This window comes from Pempheris klunzingeri, chromosome 2, assembly GCF_042242105.1.
Source record: "Pempheris klunzingeri isolate RE-2024b chromosome 2, fPemKlu1.hap1, whole genome shotgun sequence".
Classification (NCBI taxonomy): Eukaryota; Metazoa; Chordata; class Actinopteri; order Acropomatiformes; family Pempheridae; genus Pempheris; species Pempheris klunzingeri.
This window is the reverse complement of record NC_092013.1, coordinates 6,871,910-6,890,022: the sequence shown is the minus strand read 5'-3', so window position 1 is coordinate 6,890,022 and position 18,113 is coordinate 6,871,910. Positions and strand designations below refer to the sequence as shown.

The 18,113-nt window shown below is 43.9% G+C and overlaps 1 protein-coding gene across 1 annotated transcript in view; it reads left to right on the top strand.

The window, feature by feature from the left end:
- Positions 1-18,113, top strand: part of plxna1b (plexin A1b) — a 185,363-nt gene that overhangs the window by 93,102 nt on the left and 74,148 nt on the right. The window contains exons 5-9 of the mRNA XM_070840141.1: positions 6,228-6,328; positions 8,908-9,031; positions 10,111-10,264; positions 11,441-11,540; positions 17,508-17,622. Of these exons, the coding sequence (XP_070696242.1) occupies positions 6,228-6,328; positions 8,908-9,031; positions 10,111-10,264; positions 11,441-11,540; positions 17,508-17,622 (594 nt within the window). The remainder of the gene's footprint in view (positions 1-6,227; positions 6,329-8,907; positions 9,032-10,110; positions 10,265-11,440; positions 11,541-17,507; positions 17,623-18,113) is intronic.

Sequence of the window (18,113 nt, the reverse complement as noted above, 5' to 3'; positions counted from 1 at the left end):
TACAAGCCAGAAATATGGCAACATAGAAAACATGATAAATATGAATCAGATCTGACTGTTTTTACATGACTTGCGCTTGTTGTGAGGTATATTTGTTTCAACCCTTTCTCTCTAATTCACAACTTAGTCATTGTTATGTTCCAAAATCCCTGTAAAACTAGCTGGCAGTAATTTTGAATGACAGCATACACATGAGCACAAAGTCAATCACACAGATTTTGTTTACTTCTTTCCCAGCTTTTCAGTCGCTATCCATCCACACAGCTACCAGGCATGACTTCCACACAGCGACTCCTGTGAAAGAAAATAAAGAAAAGCAGCATTTGTCCTCTTTTTTTTTTTCTCCCCCCGTTTCTCTCTTTTGCTTCTCTCGGCCTGTGTATATGGTGGTGGGTCGCTTGGCAGTGCTAATGGAAATGCCAGCTGTGTGGCTCCTCACTCCTCACCAAGTCCATTTACTAAAGTGACAGAGTCATTTACCAGGCCGCCGGCCTCTCCCATCCTCACTTAATTAGAAGACCCCTAGGCCTGTCTACCTTAGCCGGTCACATTTACCTCTTTCTCTCTCTTTCTCTCTCTCTACAGTCTCTTTGTTCCAATTCTTTGTTTTCTGTGCTTTTTCAATCTCTGTTTCATCCTTTGTCTGTGTCTCAGTTTTCCACTTTGTTCTTCTCTCTTTTTCTATCAGGCCCTCTCTCACAAGAGGGACAGAGTATTATGGACGAATGGCGACACAAAGAGTGAGATAGCGTATTGACATAGTTTGAGATTCGCTCTTTTTGGAAGAGTTAATGGGAATGTCCATGTGATCAGGAGAAGAGGGATGAGGTCTCATATCTTTATTTTTCTAAGTTTGGTTTGCCTTACTTTTTTACTCTCTAGGTTTTCGCTTTATTTTGTTATTGTAGCCAGTCCCAACTGTTGATTTATTCTTGCAGTTACTTCAGATATCCCTTTCTTCAAAGACAATGTTTTGTCAATTTTTCTTCGACAAAGATGCATAGAGATTAATTTTAATGGCCATGGGATTTTTCAGAGGTTGTGTGAATGCTTTTCAGATGTTTTACTACAATGTTATTTGAAGGTTCTTCTGTATTAGTTTGAAAGTGCTTACAAACACACGCATACGATGAGGAAGCACAGCTGTAGCGCAATGTCATTGTGTGTGTGTGTGTGTGTGTGTGTGTGTGTGTGTGTGTGTGTGTGTACTGTTTATGTGTTGTCTCATAGCATTTTCCTAGGAGAAGGGGATTTGAGTTGTCATCTTTATTGGCCTTGAACTCACGATGTGTGCACACACAAATGACAAATAAATACGTTGTTTGATCTGCCTCTCTTTTTCACCGGGATGGAGTACAGAAGAAGAGATCAAAACAGTATTTCAGAAGAGGAAAAACAATGGAGCAGATGAATAATTGAGCCCAGTGCTGGAGAAGGAGGATAAAAAGATAAATTAGAGAGGGAAAAGAGAAGGAGAGCAGATTGGGAGGGAGAAACACCAGACAAAACACAGTATGAAAGAGATAAAGATAGCGAGGGAGGTACGAAGGCCAGTGGGCGCAAAAAATACTGCAGGTATAAGTTTTGATAGAGAAAACAAGAGATTACTGCTGTCACAGTGGACACTATTTTCTTCCAATGCGACACATAAAGACCTAATTCACTAACAGGTCTGCAGCAAACAATTTGAGTTGACCACAATGGCCAGATCTGTCAATAACATCTCTGCAGTGTAACAGTGATTTAGTATTTGGACATCATTCAGCAAATTGAATGTGACAGCAGATGAGTTTTCGATGGAACACAATGATGGGCTCGCTGTTTCTCACTTTTTGTTTGTCCCCTTACCCATCCTCCCTCTCTGCACCCGTCCTTCAGCACCTCTCCTTCCTTTTCAGTGCCAAGCTCCCAGAGTCTTGTTTGCTTTGCTGCTTATCTCCAATCAGTCAACACATCGAGCTCCTAGCCAGCCATTGATCTCGTAAGCCCCTTACAATCCAGTCAATGCACACATGCTAACCCAGCCTTTGATACAGCAACCCCCCCCCAACTCGCTCCCTCCCCCCTGAGCAGGTATTCCAGCGCTGGAACAACTAGCTCACTTACACGGACACCCCGTTGAGAGCCGTGTTTCTGCCCTACACCTAAGGGATAGCCGGGAAAGGGAAAGCTCCTAGGGGCTGGCAAAACTCCCATTTCTAAGGATCCAATACAGACATGTCACACTGATGCCAAAGCAGAAGGTGACAACATGAATTACAGTCACATCACAGTAATGACAGCGGCAACACATTTTGGAGCGACAATTGCAGCCTTAGAAACAAGTCCAGCTGTATCTGTCTTCTTATTTCTATTTCTGTGACCCTCGCTGTTGTCTTGTGGCATTTAGCGGTTATGTTGGTAGATATAGATTTTATTTTTTTTATTTTTTATCCACATGGCTGTTCACTGCCAGCACAGATTAAACCGCAAGAAATTGAGGGATGATTGACCGATTGAAATAACGCAGGTGTGTGTTTAACGTCAGTTTACAGATGGAGGAATGATGGAGGGGTGATGATAGATGGGAACCTCTCCTCACCTTCCCCCTCCCTCCTCATCCTCCTTCTCCTGCTCTCTGCTTCTTCTGTCAGCAGCTGGTTGAGAAAATCCCAAGCAGGGAAAATGTATTTTGCATTTAAGTTTTAGCTTAAATTGGACCGCTTTCTCTGAATTTCTTGTCTGCCTAACCACAGCTAGTTACGATTACAGAGCAAGGTTTGGATCAAAGGAGAGGAGCAATAAAAGAGCCACAAGTTTATGACATTACTGAGATTTATTTTTTTCTGGAAACTGAACATGTGACTTTTTTCCCCCAAATGCACGCCGTTTTCTTAGATGAATCTATTGAGAGCTGACTGTATATTTCTTTCCTGAAATTGGCGTCCTACACTTTGACCTTTGGGAGCTTCCCAGTAAAACCAAATGTCTGCCCTATTGGTCCCATGTGCAGCGGGATTAGAGCCATATGAGGTCAAGTGTTAAGCGCATGAGGTTCAGTGGTAGCTGTTCAAGGAAGCACGAGCGTTACTAATTTATGATGCAGAGTCTCATGCAGATATCTAAAAATAACTGAAAATAAACTGCGATTTCCTCCTCTTGGCTCCCAGACAGTGTAACCCAGAGAAGAGGCTCCCTTCTGGTAGACAACTCCTCTGCAACCCCCCTCCCTCTTTTCTTCTATAGACTCCCCCGTGTTTGAATGTTAAAAAAAGAAGCCGAAACAAGGCCGATCCTTTTATGTCTTTAGATTTAACAACCAATGAAAAGCTGCGCTGAAAGCTTTACAGGTCCTACGGGTTTTGGGGGTGACCGTCGCAAAGCCTGTTAGCTGGACATTTAAAGGCAGGTGATAGCGCTCTGTAAAAACAGATTGGAGAGGAAAGGTGGAAAGTTTATAGCAGAAAGGAGATGTCATGGCATTGTGATATGGTCAGTGTACAGGGCTGGCAACTGAGGAAGAGAGAGTGAGGTAGGGGAATTGAGTTACTGCAGTGGATGCTATTGTAAATAAGGAGATGGCAAGAGAGAGGAGATGGTGGGCTTGGTTTATAAGGTCATTTAAAGGAGTAATGTGGCACGCTGTCGGGAATTGGCTTTCATTAAAAGAGCCATCGAGAGAGACAGAAAGAGGGAGACAGCGAAGGGAGCCTGTGTGTCTGTGGGTAAGCGGCATTCCCAACACACACGCAGGCACACATTTTTTGGATCCACATGTAGTTATACAAGCACATTCCCAGCTCCAGTAAAGCATTTTATATCCCTACTGGGAAAAAACCATCATAGCCCCCTGCCACATCAACAGCTCCATGCCACTCCCGCTGAATAGAGCCCATGGTGGCTTCACTACTACTTGTACAGGAACAATTATGAACAAGAGGCCATATCTATCATTACACAGGGCAGTGATAAGGTCGTGCTAGCTCACCAAGGATCCATAGTGTAGTGTGATTCATGTGAACTATTGTCCTTAATCACAGTCATAATGATTTATGGAGAGGAGGGGTGGAATTGGTGCGCGTCCATGATAATATGAGGAACAGGCCATTCTCCATTTCTCTCTCTCTCTTTTTTTTTTTTTTTGTTCAATCATAAACTATATGAAAGACATCCTGCGATGATTTCTTTCTCCCAAGGTGTCCAGTCACATATCCTGAACTATGGCTGCTTTTCCCTCATGCATCTATCCATTATCTGCTCATTCATTCTCACTCCTTTCCCCCCTCTGTCATCCTTTTATTATCTAAGACACACCAATCCCTTGTTCCATCCCTTTTTCAGCACTCCTTTCAAATGAAAACTAGACTCACTCGTTCTGACAATGACACATAGCAGCCGTCTGCCACCATATCCCATCTACTCAGCACAATGTCCTCGTCGATTCGCCCCGTGTGTGTCTTCCATTACACCTCTCTTTCCCTCCATTCATCCATCCAGCCAGCACTTCCAGCAGATGACCACCTCCCTCTCTTCCCCCTCCGGTCCCCACTATTGCTCGTTTGCATCATTTCATCTGTCTTTATTTCTCTGGGCACTTAGCCAGCTCGAAAAGCTACTGTACTGAGGTCTGTATTGACTTTAAATTGGAAGAGTAATAGTATGTTTCAGTCAGTAGAACGAATGAATGAGATGCTCAGAGAAGAATGAATCTTGGAGTGACGATTGTGGGGCAGAGAAACAAGGAGCATAGAGAGAAATGGCAGTAAGTAAATGTGTAAAAAAATGACAGGATGAGAGAAAAGAAAGAAAAGGGGGATTAGTGCTACACAGTGTCACGTTTTTTTTGTCCGCCTGCCCTCTGTGTGAGCAGTATTGTTCAAAGACCTGTCTGATACAAGACATTTTGGAGCATAAATGAGTTCCATCATGTCGTATCTATCTCATATCTGCGCTGTACTCAAAGCTCACGCAGGAATCCCAGTTTTCATATTTCAGTGCCGCGTTCTTTTGTCCGCCTGGTTTCCGTCCTGCAGCTAACCAGCTTTATCTCATACCTCAGGCCTCTGCACTCTTTCTGCCTTATGTTTTTCTTTTCTCTTATCCCTCCATACATCTCGCTGTCTTCCCCCCTCTCAACACGCCCTCATAAAAAAGTCAGCCCCCACTGGGCCATACACTACTTTAGTCCTCACATACCACTTGGATGGGGTTCTCATGGTTTCATCTGTGTGTGTGTGTGTGTGTGTGTCCACGCTATAATAGCAATACCCCAGGGTAGGGTTGTTACTTACTGATCAGCGGGTTTAAAACTAGTCCACAGTTGCAATTTGATACACACACACACACACATCATGAAACGGAGATCAAGCGGCTCATCAACTTGGGGCCCGATGGTGGAGAAAAGTTAAATGTGGCACTGACACTTTCCACACATGTGCACACACAGACGTGCAAACACACGTGCCCATTTTGTCACACACTAGCAGTCTGCGCATATGCTAGCAATCTGTCTGTCACACACTTAAACACACTCAAGCTCTCGCGAATGTCTCGAAATACTCACACACTTTCAGACCCATCGGGGCCATGTTGTGAACCATCTGTCATCACCTTTAACAAGAGTTGAGGGCTAACTTGAACACTTGATCTGGTTTCTTGGGCAACATCTGTAGCCTGTCACCGAGCTTGTACATGCAGTATGGCTGAGAATGAGTGAGACACACACACAGGCACAGCAAGTCTTGTCACATAGATGCACTAAGATCTTGTTGCACAGGCTCTGTAAAGACACTTCAATTTCTCCTCTGTCTCTCATACACACACACACACATGCGCGCACACACACACACACTGGGGGTCGGTCCTTCTGCTCCTCTGCCCCCCATTGGTTTTTGAGGTCACCTGTCAATCACAGCACTGTTGCCATGGCCACCTGTCAGGTGTCCCAGCATGCATTGCGAGGCCTCTCCTGTACACGCCTCACTGGAAGCTGTTACACGCCGCTGGATCAGAATCGACCACCAGAACACACACGCGCACAAAGAGACACACACTTCTCACAGACTCGCGTACTAACGTGCACACACACTCTGACTGTCTGCCGAATTGAATCAGTCTGACAAGCTGTCAGATGCTCATCTCCATCCAGCTGAATATACTGATCATTTTACGAGTTTGATTACAACGAGGATGCTAATTATTTCTCCCTCTCCCTCTCCCTCTCTCCTCCCCTCTGTCTTTCTCCCTAGGTGGTGAGAGTTCCAGTGGAGAGCTGTGAGCAGTACACCACTTGTGGGGAGTGTTTGGGCTCCAGAGACCCTCACTGTGGATGGTGTGTCCTCCACAATGTGTAAGTACCGCACACACACTCATGCACACATTAACACGCTTCACCCCAGTAACCCTTGAATGCAGCCCATTGTATTGTATAGTAGATAATTGTGAAAAACGTATTGAGATGTTGTAGGTGTGTGTCAGCTAATCATGTTTGAGTGGAAGTACTCACCTGAACACTTGCACATTAAGCGCAGGAGCCTTTTGTCATCCATCAGATTCCAATTTTTTTGTTTAAAGGGCAAATCCCCTAAAATAGAATTCAGATCTGCTCTCCAAGTGGTTATTTTCAACTCATAATCAACTGAAAATCAGAGCATGAAGGCTTGAACTGCTGAAGTTATCAGTGATCAGATCCAATGTACTAACGCTGCTTATGTTATCAGCTCGGTTCGCGCTTTTTTCCACATATTCCACGCAAAGTTGAATGTGTTGAGCATTTTCAACAAATTTGTGCTCTTGGTAAACAGTTGTCCAATCGCTCAGTGTAAGTCTAGACAGGCTGACACGTACAGAGAACAAATTGTAGTCCCTGAACGCTGCACTCAGAATAGAAGTGGGATGAGAGGAAGCCAGTTGCTGCATTGAATTCGGCTTGACCTCAGAAACAATTGTTAGCACACTGTAATAACTTTTGTAAAGTGCCTCCACCACCACATTAATTAGTCTCATAATTATGACTCATTACAACTTGGAAGCTCCCTGCCTGTAGAGATACATTTATCCTGTGTTAGTCTGTCAGCCAGCTAAACCTGTTAATAGCACATAAATAACAACACAGCCTGGCAGCCCACATCACTGACACTCCCATTTATCTTGGTGGTATTTAGCTTGTTTTTGTGGGTGAGTTGTAAACATAGTTTACTGCATATTCACTTTTTAATACTTAAATGCTAACTTTTTGGCAGCAGATTAAGGATTAGTCACTTCTCGGACTATGGAATGGGTTTTATGTTTGCTTTAATATTACTGTTAAAGGTTGGAATTGCAACAGTGAAAGAGGATATTTGTAGCCTAGAAAATAAATCTAATCACTCACAAGTATAGAGTTGATACAGTAACTATGTGTCAGATATATATACTGTGTAATCTCTCCATTTCCTCCCTTTGACTCGAGGGAGTGTGTGTGTGTGTGTGTGTGTGTGTGTGTGCGCACAGGAGAGTGTGAAAACAGTTACATGTTATTAAAAGGTGACGGGATGTTAAACCACATTTGGAACACCTCAAGCATTTGGCATAATGCCATCTCTCAGTGCTTTAATTAAACTTACAAAACATATCAACCTGTCTTTCCTGAAGGCACACACACACACACACACACACACACCACCTGCGTTTCTTCGTTCCTTCAGACCCACACACACACATCTTAGAAATTACACACACCGTCATGATGGACTTGAACCAGTGATAACCTTCCATTTGGGCTAATTTTTGACCTTGGGTCTTGGATGCAGCTCGCTCATTTCTTACCTGATAGTGTTGCCAAATCAGGCTGAGGCCCTTGAACAAAATGGGCATGTATTAATAGGCAAATTATTTATAAGCCTCATTTCAGCCCCCTGGTGCTTTTAGCCACATCTTATTAAGAGCTATGGTCGTTTCAATCAACAGTGGAATTGAACGGGGTATACACACAGACACACACACACACACATGCAGGTGCTCACAGACAAATGAGCACACTTCATTCACACAACTTCACACAGTCACACACCAGAGGAGCAGGAAAAGAGGTCTATAATGAGAAAATGTGTGCATACCTTTGTGCATCTCTGCTCATGCCTGTACAGTGGTGTGTGTGTGTGTGTTTGTGACTCTCGGGAGAGTGGTTGGCGACAGCTTTTTCTTGCTGAGCGTGAGTGAAGGCTAACTAAACGAGGGGATGGCAGGCTTCTGCGCAGAGGAGGCAGTTAGCGTTTTCTCTGCCTCCCGCTTATTGTTGAGGCCTTATGGAGCACCGCGTCAGCACTTTCCTCTCACACCCGGGACCAGTTGTTGTTAACGTGAAGTTGAAGTGATAGCTAATGCATTATGAATAGCTAATAGTAAAACCACTTCAATATGGGGCTGTATGCTGATTTTTAGCACGATCAGTAGGCTCGTAATAAGCGGGGGAAACTGCTGACCCCATTGATATGCAACTGGTAGGAATTGTATCATTTTTACGGCTCAAGGAAGCTTTAATGATCGCCCGTATATCTTCCAGGGAGTTTGAATTGGGTGGGGCTGTGAACTGAAAAGATGAGGGGCACGGGATGTTCATATAGCTTAGCGGTTCTTGGACAAATGTCAGGGCCAATAAGGTAATGATGTAAAGGCCTGCAGTAATGGCAGGGGGAGCTATTAGCCTATTTGTCTTCTATTATTGCTCCCATATCTGTGTGACGGTGATGGCTGTGCATGTTTTTCATTTTAATATGATTGTCATATTAGCTTAAGAGTTCCTCACATCCTCTGTCTGCCCTCTCCTCCTTGTCTCACTCTCACCGTTCCTTCCCTGCTTCTCTTCTCACCTCTCCTCTCCTCATCAACTTCTCCTAACCACTTCCTCTATCCTTTCTCTGACCTTTCTCTTTTGCTGCTGCTCCACAGTTGTTCACGCAAGGACCGATGTGAGCGAGCAGGAGAGCCACAGAGGTTTGCGTCCGACCAGAGGCAGTGTGTGGAGCTCAGCGTTAAGCCAGGAAATATCTCTGTCACCATGTCTGAGGTCCAGGTAAGTCTGCTCTTGTCCCAGTTGTAGTGCAAATTACACAGTAGTACAGTTTAAGCAATAAAGGGATAGACTTATTATGTTATGAAACCCCTGTGACTGGAAAGAGCTTATATACCTGTTCCATGAAGCATTAAACAGTGGTGCCATGATTAATTTCTATCTTCTCGTTGAAGATGTGAATGTAACTAAAAAGTCTGCTGCACTGCCTTTTTGCCAGCTTGATTATCTTTAATGCCAGCTGCATATACATTAGTGGAGAGTGACAAAACTGTGAGTAAAATGCCTCAAAATGCCTCAAAAACCACAAATTCCTCCAAAGAGAGATGGAGAAATTGTTTTCAGGTCTAATTGGGCAACAACGCATCACTTTAAGACATGAGTTTGAGTTGTAAGTGACGTGCAAAGTACAATTTGTACAAAGTGGAGCAAGTCTTTTGTTATTGTCCATGTTTAAAACGTTGTCATCAACAAACCGGTACAGCAACAGGGAAATCTGTTACAGAAAAAGGGTGATAATGACAGACAGATCACAGCGTGTAGCTGTAGGCGGTGTACATTGTGTTTCTGCAGCCCCTGTCTCAATGCTCTGATGCTTGCTACAATTGTAATGATGTTCACATTATCCTTTAGTGATGAAAAGTCATGTAAAAGTCACAGCCAAGGATGCAGCTGTAGAGTATGTATGTGTAGATTTAATTAGGAACTTTCTTGTCCCCGTCTTGCCATCTATAGCATGGAAATCTGTAAGTGTGTGTGTGTGTGTGTGTGTGTCCGTGTGAGAGCGCTCACTCTGTCAGTCCCTCCTCGGTGTAACCACACAGGTTTGACTGATTACAGTTTGCCTCACTTTCTCTCTGCACATTAACACGTACACATTAACCTTGCTGTAATAGCTGCCTCCGACTGACGCACACATGCACACACACATGCACTCTCCCTCCTTTACTCCCTCCGCTGTCACACATACACCCCGCACCCCAACGCCCATTAACCCTCATGTCATATCTTATAACAATCCATGTACACCATGTCCTTCCATTGATCTTGCGTTGATTGTCCCTCTCTTTCTCCCTCTCTAGCTGGTCCTCCAGGCTCGTAACGTGCCTGATCTGTCAGCGGGGGTCAACTGCTCCTTCGAGGATTACGTGGAGACAGAGGGACGGATCCAGGGTGGACACATCTTCTGCCTGTCTCCCTCTGTGCGGGACATCATCCCAATCACAAGGAACAAAGGTCGGGACAGGGAGGGCGAAGGGTGATGAAGTCATTGGGGTAGTGAGGTCACTGGGTGGTAGCGGTTAGCAGGCAGGGTGCGGTTATGAGGAGTTTTGCTGATGTATGTGAGGAATTCAGTAAAGAACACTTTCCATTTGACACATTTTATGATATATCTGCCCCATGTGACTATCCCCCATCATGCTTTTTGTCTCTTTATGTCATCCCTCCTTCTTTCCCGCTCCCTTGTGCCTATCTATAGCACTATATACTGTATGTTCATCGCCATGGTTTATAAGTTTCCTCCTAAGGGCTCTTTTTATATGTTAGAATTTGCACTAAAGCCGTGCATTGACCAGGACAGGATTTTAATCAGATGATTTGCTCAGTGCGTCTATATTCAGAATACCTCGTCACCACCAATAACACTCACCCATTCGCTTTCAAAGCCCCCAACACAAGTCTACATTCATCTACTGAAAATAGAACTGTTTTTGAATTCCCATTATCATGCATTATGCGCTGTTGTCAGTTTCATTTTATTTTTTATTTTTTCCCATCTAACCGACACTGGTTATGCTCCTAACTTCTTTTCAAAGCAGTGACAGTGTGGTTTATCATTATATTTAGAAATATCTCCATTTTTTTTTTGCAGAGATTATGCACCTGTTTCATGTCCAATTCTGTCAAGCCACAAAGATGATAAAAACTTGTTTGGTATCTGCACTCAAAGCACTGAAAACATGTCAGATAGTGTGCTCCAAGTTTCCTCAAAGCGACAACTCAGTAGTTCTTCAACTGAGCCCATTATGCCCCATTATGAGTTCTCATCAGCTCTGGCATCCAAACACTGATTGGTGCTGCTATTTTTAATGCCACCCTACTGTGGGTGTGACACGAGTGGTGTGTTGCTAAGCTACAGTGTTCTCTGTGTATGTATGTGCGTGTGTGTGTGTGTGTGTGTGTGTGTCTGTTGAGGTGAAACAAGTGGAAGTCAAATTTAAAGTGTGTTGTTGTTTTAACTGACATCTAATTTCTCACATTTATTCCCTGTGATTAAATGAAGTTATTTGGCATGATTCTGAACTGTTTGGTAATTAATTTAAGTGATGTTTACTCACTCAAACTTAAATTTAGATTTAGAGACTGGTATTATTCTCAATCTATTTATTTCCATGTATCTGTTTGGTGCAGGTGACAAGCGGGTGGTGAAGCTCTATCTGAAATCCAAGGAGACCGGCAAGAAGTTTGCCAGCGTCGACTTTGTCTTCTACAACTGCAGCGTCCACCAGTCGTAAGTTACACTGACTGAATATTTCTGGATGCATTTGATAGTCATTTGCTGTCTTTGTATCTTGTTTTCGTCTTTTCTCTGTTGTTCATGAAATAGGTGGTCTCTCTGTCCCATCTCCCCAGGGACTGTCTCATGTTACTGTCCATAAGAGATACAGTTAGACACACACACACACACACACACACCCACCCCCCCTACGACCTCCACAGGAGGTTTGTGTTACCATTGGAGTGAAAAATCGAACTTGCCGTATATGAGAAACGATTGGGATATGAGATGGTAATTCTAGTCTTATTTTCATAACCCACGACGCACACTAATGATACTTCAGTGATTGATTCATTATGTGGTGGTCGGCCATAATGCCTCACAATCACAGACTCCAACCTCATATATGCCTTCTTCCCACTTGATGAAATAAATACTTCCCTTTTCAAGCACTCGGATACTTATTTAGGTACTTATTTACACACTAAGACAAAGGTAAATGCTGTAATTTGTTGGAGGAAGCCTTGCCCCTTTTCCATTGAATTAGTCTCCTTCACACTCCAGATGCCCTCAGCTATCTGCCCTAACGCAGTTCATTGCTTCTCCTAATCCACCTTCTGCTGAAAATCTCCACCACCCATCGAGCCACACCCCTAGGTCAGTCCTACCACGAGTCCCGTGCACCCTGCCGGGGTAAAAGAATCCTCCAAGTCCTCCACCCCACCCTGCATGATAACCCTCCCTCCTGTCCATCCACGGCTGATCCAGGGGAGGCTGAAACGTCTGCTGGGGTATTAGCCTCGGGGCAGCAGATGGCTCTGAGGCCCCTGGGGTACAGCAGGGCTCCATCCTTGCTTCCCTCTGGGTGTTAGATGAGCCTCCTTCGAGGATTGTCCGCAAACACACACGCACACCACACATAGACATGCACAGCCACACCCCTCTCCGCTCTGTCACCTACAGCCCCTTGAAGCCCTGAATGTGTCAGACACCTAATCCGTTACTGTGACCTTTAACCCAGCTTCTGCCCTCGTACAGAAAATCCCCCGCCACAACAACGATGATTAGCTCAGCTGGTTATGGGCGTGGTGATTTACAATGTCAACTCACAGTTAATTCATTTCCCATAAGGACCCCGTGATGTTTGCTCTAACTCCCAGTGCCTTTTACTCTCAAGGTTACATCTTGTAGGAATAGGAATCAAGTAGGAATAGCTTCATGTTAAAAGAGGAAACACCCAATTGGATGTATTAAAATGTAATGTCACATTAGAGATCCTAATATAGCAATGATGTCACAAACCAAGTGATAGAAATGTATGAGAAGTGACGCAGACAAGAGAGTCGCCCATTTGGAGATATTACCCCAATGAACTCTGATTAAATCCGCTCCCTGATCTAATTCAGCCTCCAAGTGATGTAATGGACACGTTTAATGAAGTTACAGATATGGCACGTTGCATCTTCGGCAGTGGCTCTGATGGCGACGAGAGATGCTGAGATAAGAATCCCATTTGGAGCTGGTACTCCGGCCCACATACCCGCTGTGCCCCCCGGACGTCAGTGTGTGGCGTCTGATGAGATCAGACTGGTAATGTCGTTGGCCTAATGACTTCAGGCCCACACATTCACATGCAAGGCCTTGTTTCCAGAATGCTTGGTCGTTCTTTACAGAGCTTTGTTTTCCTATAATGGGCTTAAACTCAAAGTACTGCAGGGCTTTACACAGTGAAGGATGTAGACATTCTCAAAGCAAACAGAAACACATTTCCGAGCAGAAACTATTATTATCAGATGCGCCCACATGAATTCCCACTCATCTATTTTTTGTGCCATACAGTGCTTTGATATTTTGTACATTATGGGTGTGTTGACTGTATACTGCTAACATTAGCACTACCTTAAGAGAGGCAAGAATGAGCCTTTCGTTGGCATTGCCCCATCATGTTTCCTAATAGTTTACACTCAAATACTGACACCCCACCCCCATCCCAAAACACACACACCCCTCCCCCTTATTTACTCAACTGATTACGTCGTGGCCCTTGCCTTTTCAAAAATGCCATAAATTTGCATAGTGGTATTAATCTAATTAGAATTCCCACTGTTTCAGTTTAAGGGTTGCCGAGATTGAAATAGAAAATCACCCACGGCCATGATTGCTCCTTAATTAAATATTTCCATACGCTTTTTCTCATTCCACAGCCCCCCATTTATTAAAGATAGGGAGGATAGTGTGGCATTGAATTGGGGTTTAACTGGCTGTATGAAGCACCTTTTCTCACTATAGTTAATGTGGCTCAGGCAGTGACTGGGTCATTTGTTGTGTGATTGAGGGTGCTCTTAGAGTAATTGGGAGAAAAAGTGCATTGAACGTCAGAGAGTTTATTTTTTGACAGAGGAGAATGTAAAAAGCTGTGGATCCAAGGTAAGACAGTGCAGTTGAAAAGATTTGTTAGAATTATAGAATCATTTTTTAGTTTTTAATTTTTGCTTTAAGCATTTTGTTTTCCAAACGTTGCTGCAGTTTCTGGCCCAGTGGCAGACACTTTCAGATTGGACTATTTTTTTTGTACACTAAACAGTCGGACATGCATTAATGCATTAATAAAATTACGTGCATGAATACTAGCCCCTCTATGTTTTATCATACCCCCTCAAATTTGAAAGGGATCAGTAATGATAGGATAGACTGCTCTAGAGGACCATTAAATTATTCACCTCCACTCCTTTGAAATGAATAGTAGCCAATAAATAACTCATTTTGCCAAGTGCAGGAGTGTCAAACGCACCTCACTAGGAGTGCAGATTGTATTTAGCACTCCAAACTGACAGGGGAGAGGAGAGAGGAGGAAATCATAGCCTATTGTGTCAGGCTCTAAAAAAAAACACTACTGCTCCAAAACTAGCATAGCTTGATTAGCATCTGAATATGAACGGATTAAATTAGCATTATGAGCGTGGCCATACGGGGAGCGTGTCTGCAGCCGCTCAAAGCCTCTGAGTGGCTAAGGGCGATGGCGAGTGACAGGAAGGAGGAATAAGGAGATACTAGGGGGTCTGAAATAGAGATCCCACCCCCTGGACAAGAGAGGCAGAATTATCGAACGTCCACAAATGGCCCTGGGTGGGCTTTTCCTTAAGAGGGTTTGTGCCCAGGCAAAAAGAAAGATTTTAAGATCCTAAGGCAGCTCGTGGCAGGGGGCTCTGGGTTACTTTGAGGAACCAAAGAGCGAGCAGTAGGAGGTTGTCAGACAGGGCCTACTGCTGGTCAAGGGTGGCGCACATAATAGCACCGTCTTTTATTTCAAAGGGCGTAATCATAAAAGTCACAGAAAGTTGGCAGTGGTTACCTGCTGATATTTTGCTCGTTATTTCAAAGTCAGTGATACGCTAACAAGGTTGATTAGACATGAATAAAAGATAAAAGTCAAGACAAAAAATGGTTATTATCAGGGCTTAACGACAGATGTGTTGACTGGCGTTTCACTGCTATACACTGTACAGTTCACTTTTTGGTTCTGGGTACCTGCTGTGTTAAGTTGGTGCTGTACTGTATTTTGATTAGTACTGATCCATGGTGGGCCCCCAACAAAAAAAGAGACTCTTTGACATTCAAAACAGTGATTGTTGCTGAGCTAACAAACACCAGCAAGCTGCACAATGAGCGTGGCTAACTGGCCACGTATTCATTTGTCCTGCATCAGTAATGTCATCAGCTCTTTTGTTCAGTATCGACTCCCCTCTTTCTGTCTCCCACCAACTCACTTGGGACAAAGCATTGAGCTAAATCCCCACCCCCCCCCTAGTCCTCATATCTGAGTGTATGCACTGTATGCTAGCCTAACTTCGCGTAGTCTAATTGCTTTCCCTCCATTTGTTGGCAACATTGACAAATCTCCTATTTGCTCTTGTGTGGTATTAAGAGGCCTGTTATTTCCTTAGCTGCACATCCCTCATTCTAAATGGACAGCTTCTCTCAGCACAATGCTAAATTGGTCAATTAAAGCGGCAGTGGGATTGAATTAAGCTTCAGCCTCTGATCTCGCTCAAAAGGAGGGGTCCGGGCTGGAAACGATCACTTAAAGTGCGCACCTAACAAACGAGCGGCCCTAATTGATCCAAATGAATCCACGTCAGGGTTTGATGGAATCGTATATGGGCTCCATCTCAGAGCTCAAGAGTTAAAGTCCTAATTTTTCATGCGGATAAAAGGAAGGGCAGTTGGCATTTTACACAGGGCGCTCACAGCAATTCAGACAGATCCGCGTATTCACACCTGGCAGATGTGGTTGAATACAAATCAGCCTGTATGTTAAGCACCTCTGCCGTTTTTATAGTTATGGATCCAAACTTGCTTACCTTGACTGTATTAAATGTCGTATTTTATTATATTCCCAATAAACCATATGTAGCAATATGACTCGCACAGAAGAAATTCTGTCACTGACGCTGAACTACAAGAAGCTTTGTAATAAAATGAAACCGTTTTATTTGAAAGCTCTTAATAGTTACAGTAGATAATGTTGTGCACACAAATGAGATACCATGTAGCGCAGCATCTCTTGAGGGCTGAGAGAGAACCAATATCATGTAGCTGTGTTGATAAACTGTGCACTTGAATGTGGTCTGGCTCTACGGGTCCCCTCAGATATGAACACACACACACACACACACACGCTCTTACTGACTTCCTAACTTCCAACCTAATGTTTCCTCCCTCTCCCATGAGACTCCTGCACAGAACCCCGCGGGCTACACCCCCTCTTCTCCCCTTCTCTCTCCCACGATACCTGGCGTCTCCACCTCTCTCAGGGAAATCCACCAGCTTTTGATCTCTCCCTCTCTCCTTCCCTCTCTTCTCTCTCCCATCTTTCTCTTTCAGCCTGTCTATCTGCACCTCGGCTGAGCTAAAGCAGGTGAATTTAAAATGGTGGAGCGCTCTTAGCCCCGCAGATGAAAGAGAGCTTTAGACAAAGAACAGGGGGAAAGCTTTTTAAAATGAGACGGCAGCCAATGAAAGGGATGGATAGAGACGGAGGGACAGAAAGAGAGGCTCAGGGCTGAATGGATGGAGAGAATGATACAGCTGAGGTATAGCAAGAAGGAAAAGAGGGGAAATATATGCAAAGAGTAGGCCGATTGTGAGGAAAATCAGCGAACATATAGAAGCAGCAAGCGATGGACAGTTACAAGCAAGTGGGTAGTGATGAATGAGGGAAGTGAGGAGGAGAAAGAGGTTGAGACAGCTGAGAGACGGGATGAGAGATGGGGGGATGAAAGCACAGGGTGGGAAAAAGTCACATTTTTTGGTTAATAAATAGACATGAGACGATGAAAGGAAGGAATCTGATAAGTAAAGATTTGAAAAACAAACACATTGGATAAGTATTTACATTTTAGTACATCCTTTGTCATATCACAGTCAGTACCATTTTTCCCAAATGCTGCATTATTACTTCCCTCATCAAATGTTTACATATTAGCCCTGTTTGAGTGCTTCTTTCACCTCCTTATTTTCAGTCCCCTTCTTTCTAATCCTCTCCCTTTTCCTTATGACATGTACTGTAAACACCCAATTTTACTGTGAAAATCTGGTGACAAAGCAGATACAGAATGAAAGGGAACAGTGTTATTCCCACACAGTGCTCTGCCACTAAACTGGGGGAGAACTGGTTGGAAGCCACTGCTGTATTCCTTATTTCAGTGGAGGTAACATGGGTGAGATTTAACAAAATGAAGCGCAGACCACCTCTAACCGGTTCTACTCACTTTGTTTAACACACAGAGGTTTTTTAGTCAAATGTAAATTTTACAACACGACACAGCCTTATTCTGTCCTGTTTTTTTTTTTTGTCTTGTTACTTTGCCCTGTCAAATGAAGTGAGGGTCCAGTTAGATAAATAATTTAGACTCTAGTCAGAAAACAGGTGACCCTGCTAACTCCCCAACCGTCTCTTCTCATCTCTCTCTGTCTTAGCTGCCTTTCCTGTGTAAACGGCTCGTTCCCATGCCACTGGTGCAAGTACCGCCACATGTGCACCCAGAATGCCAATGACTGCTCTTTCCAGGAGGGACGTGTCAACATCTCTGAGGTAAGATTCACGCTGCTGTCATTTTTCTCAATTTCCATAGCCCTATATAGCCGTATTGCAATGTTATGTGTATTTGTCTTGACATAAATGTCGTACAAAATGCATCTGAGGAGATTTTTTTCATAATCTTGCTGAATGCATTTTTTTTTTCCTGTAGATTTGAGCAAATCTAACAGTCAGTTGCTATGTCTAACAATGGCTGTGATCGCACAGTGAAAGCTGGGTAATTTTCTCCCACATGCAAACAAAAATTATAACAACATTGGCACAAATTTTATTCAGCTGCACACACACCTTTACCCTCGCACCTTCTGTGGCTTTCGCCTAAGGGTTTCCTCACATCGCCCTGCTGTGTGTGTCTGCTGTCTGTATGTGTAATAGCGGCTCTTGGCACCGTGACAACAGCTTGTGTACTGTGCAGCAATAATTCTGTCGTGGCCCATAAGGCCATAAGCAGGGCGGGATGAATGACTGTCTATGGAAATACTGCC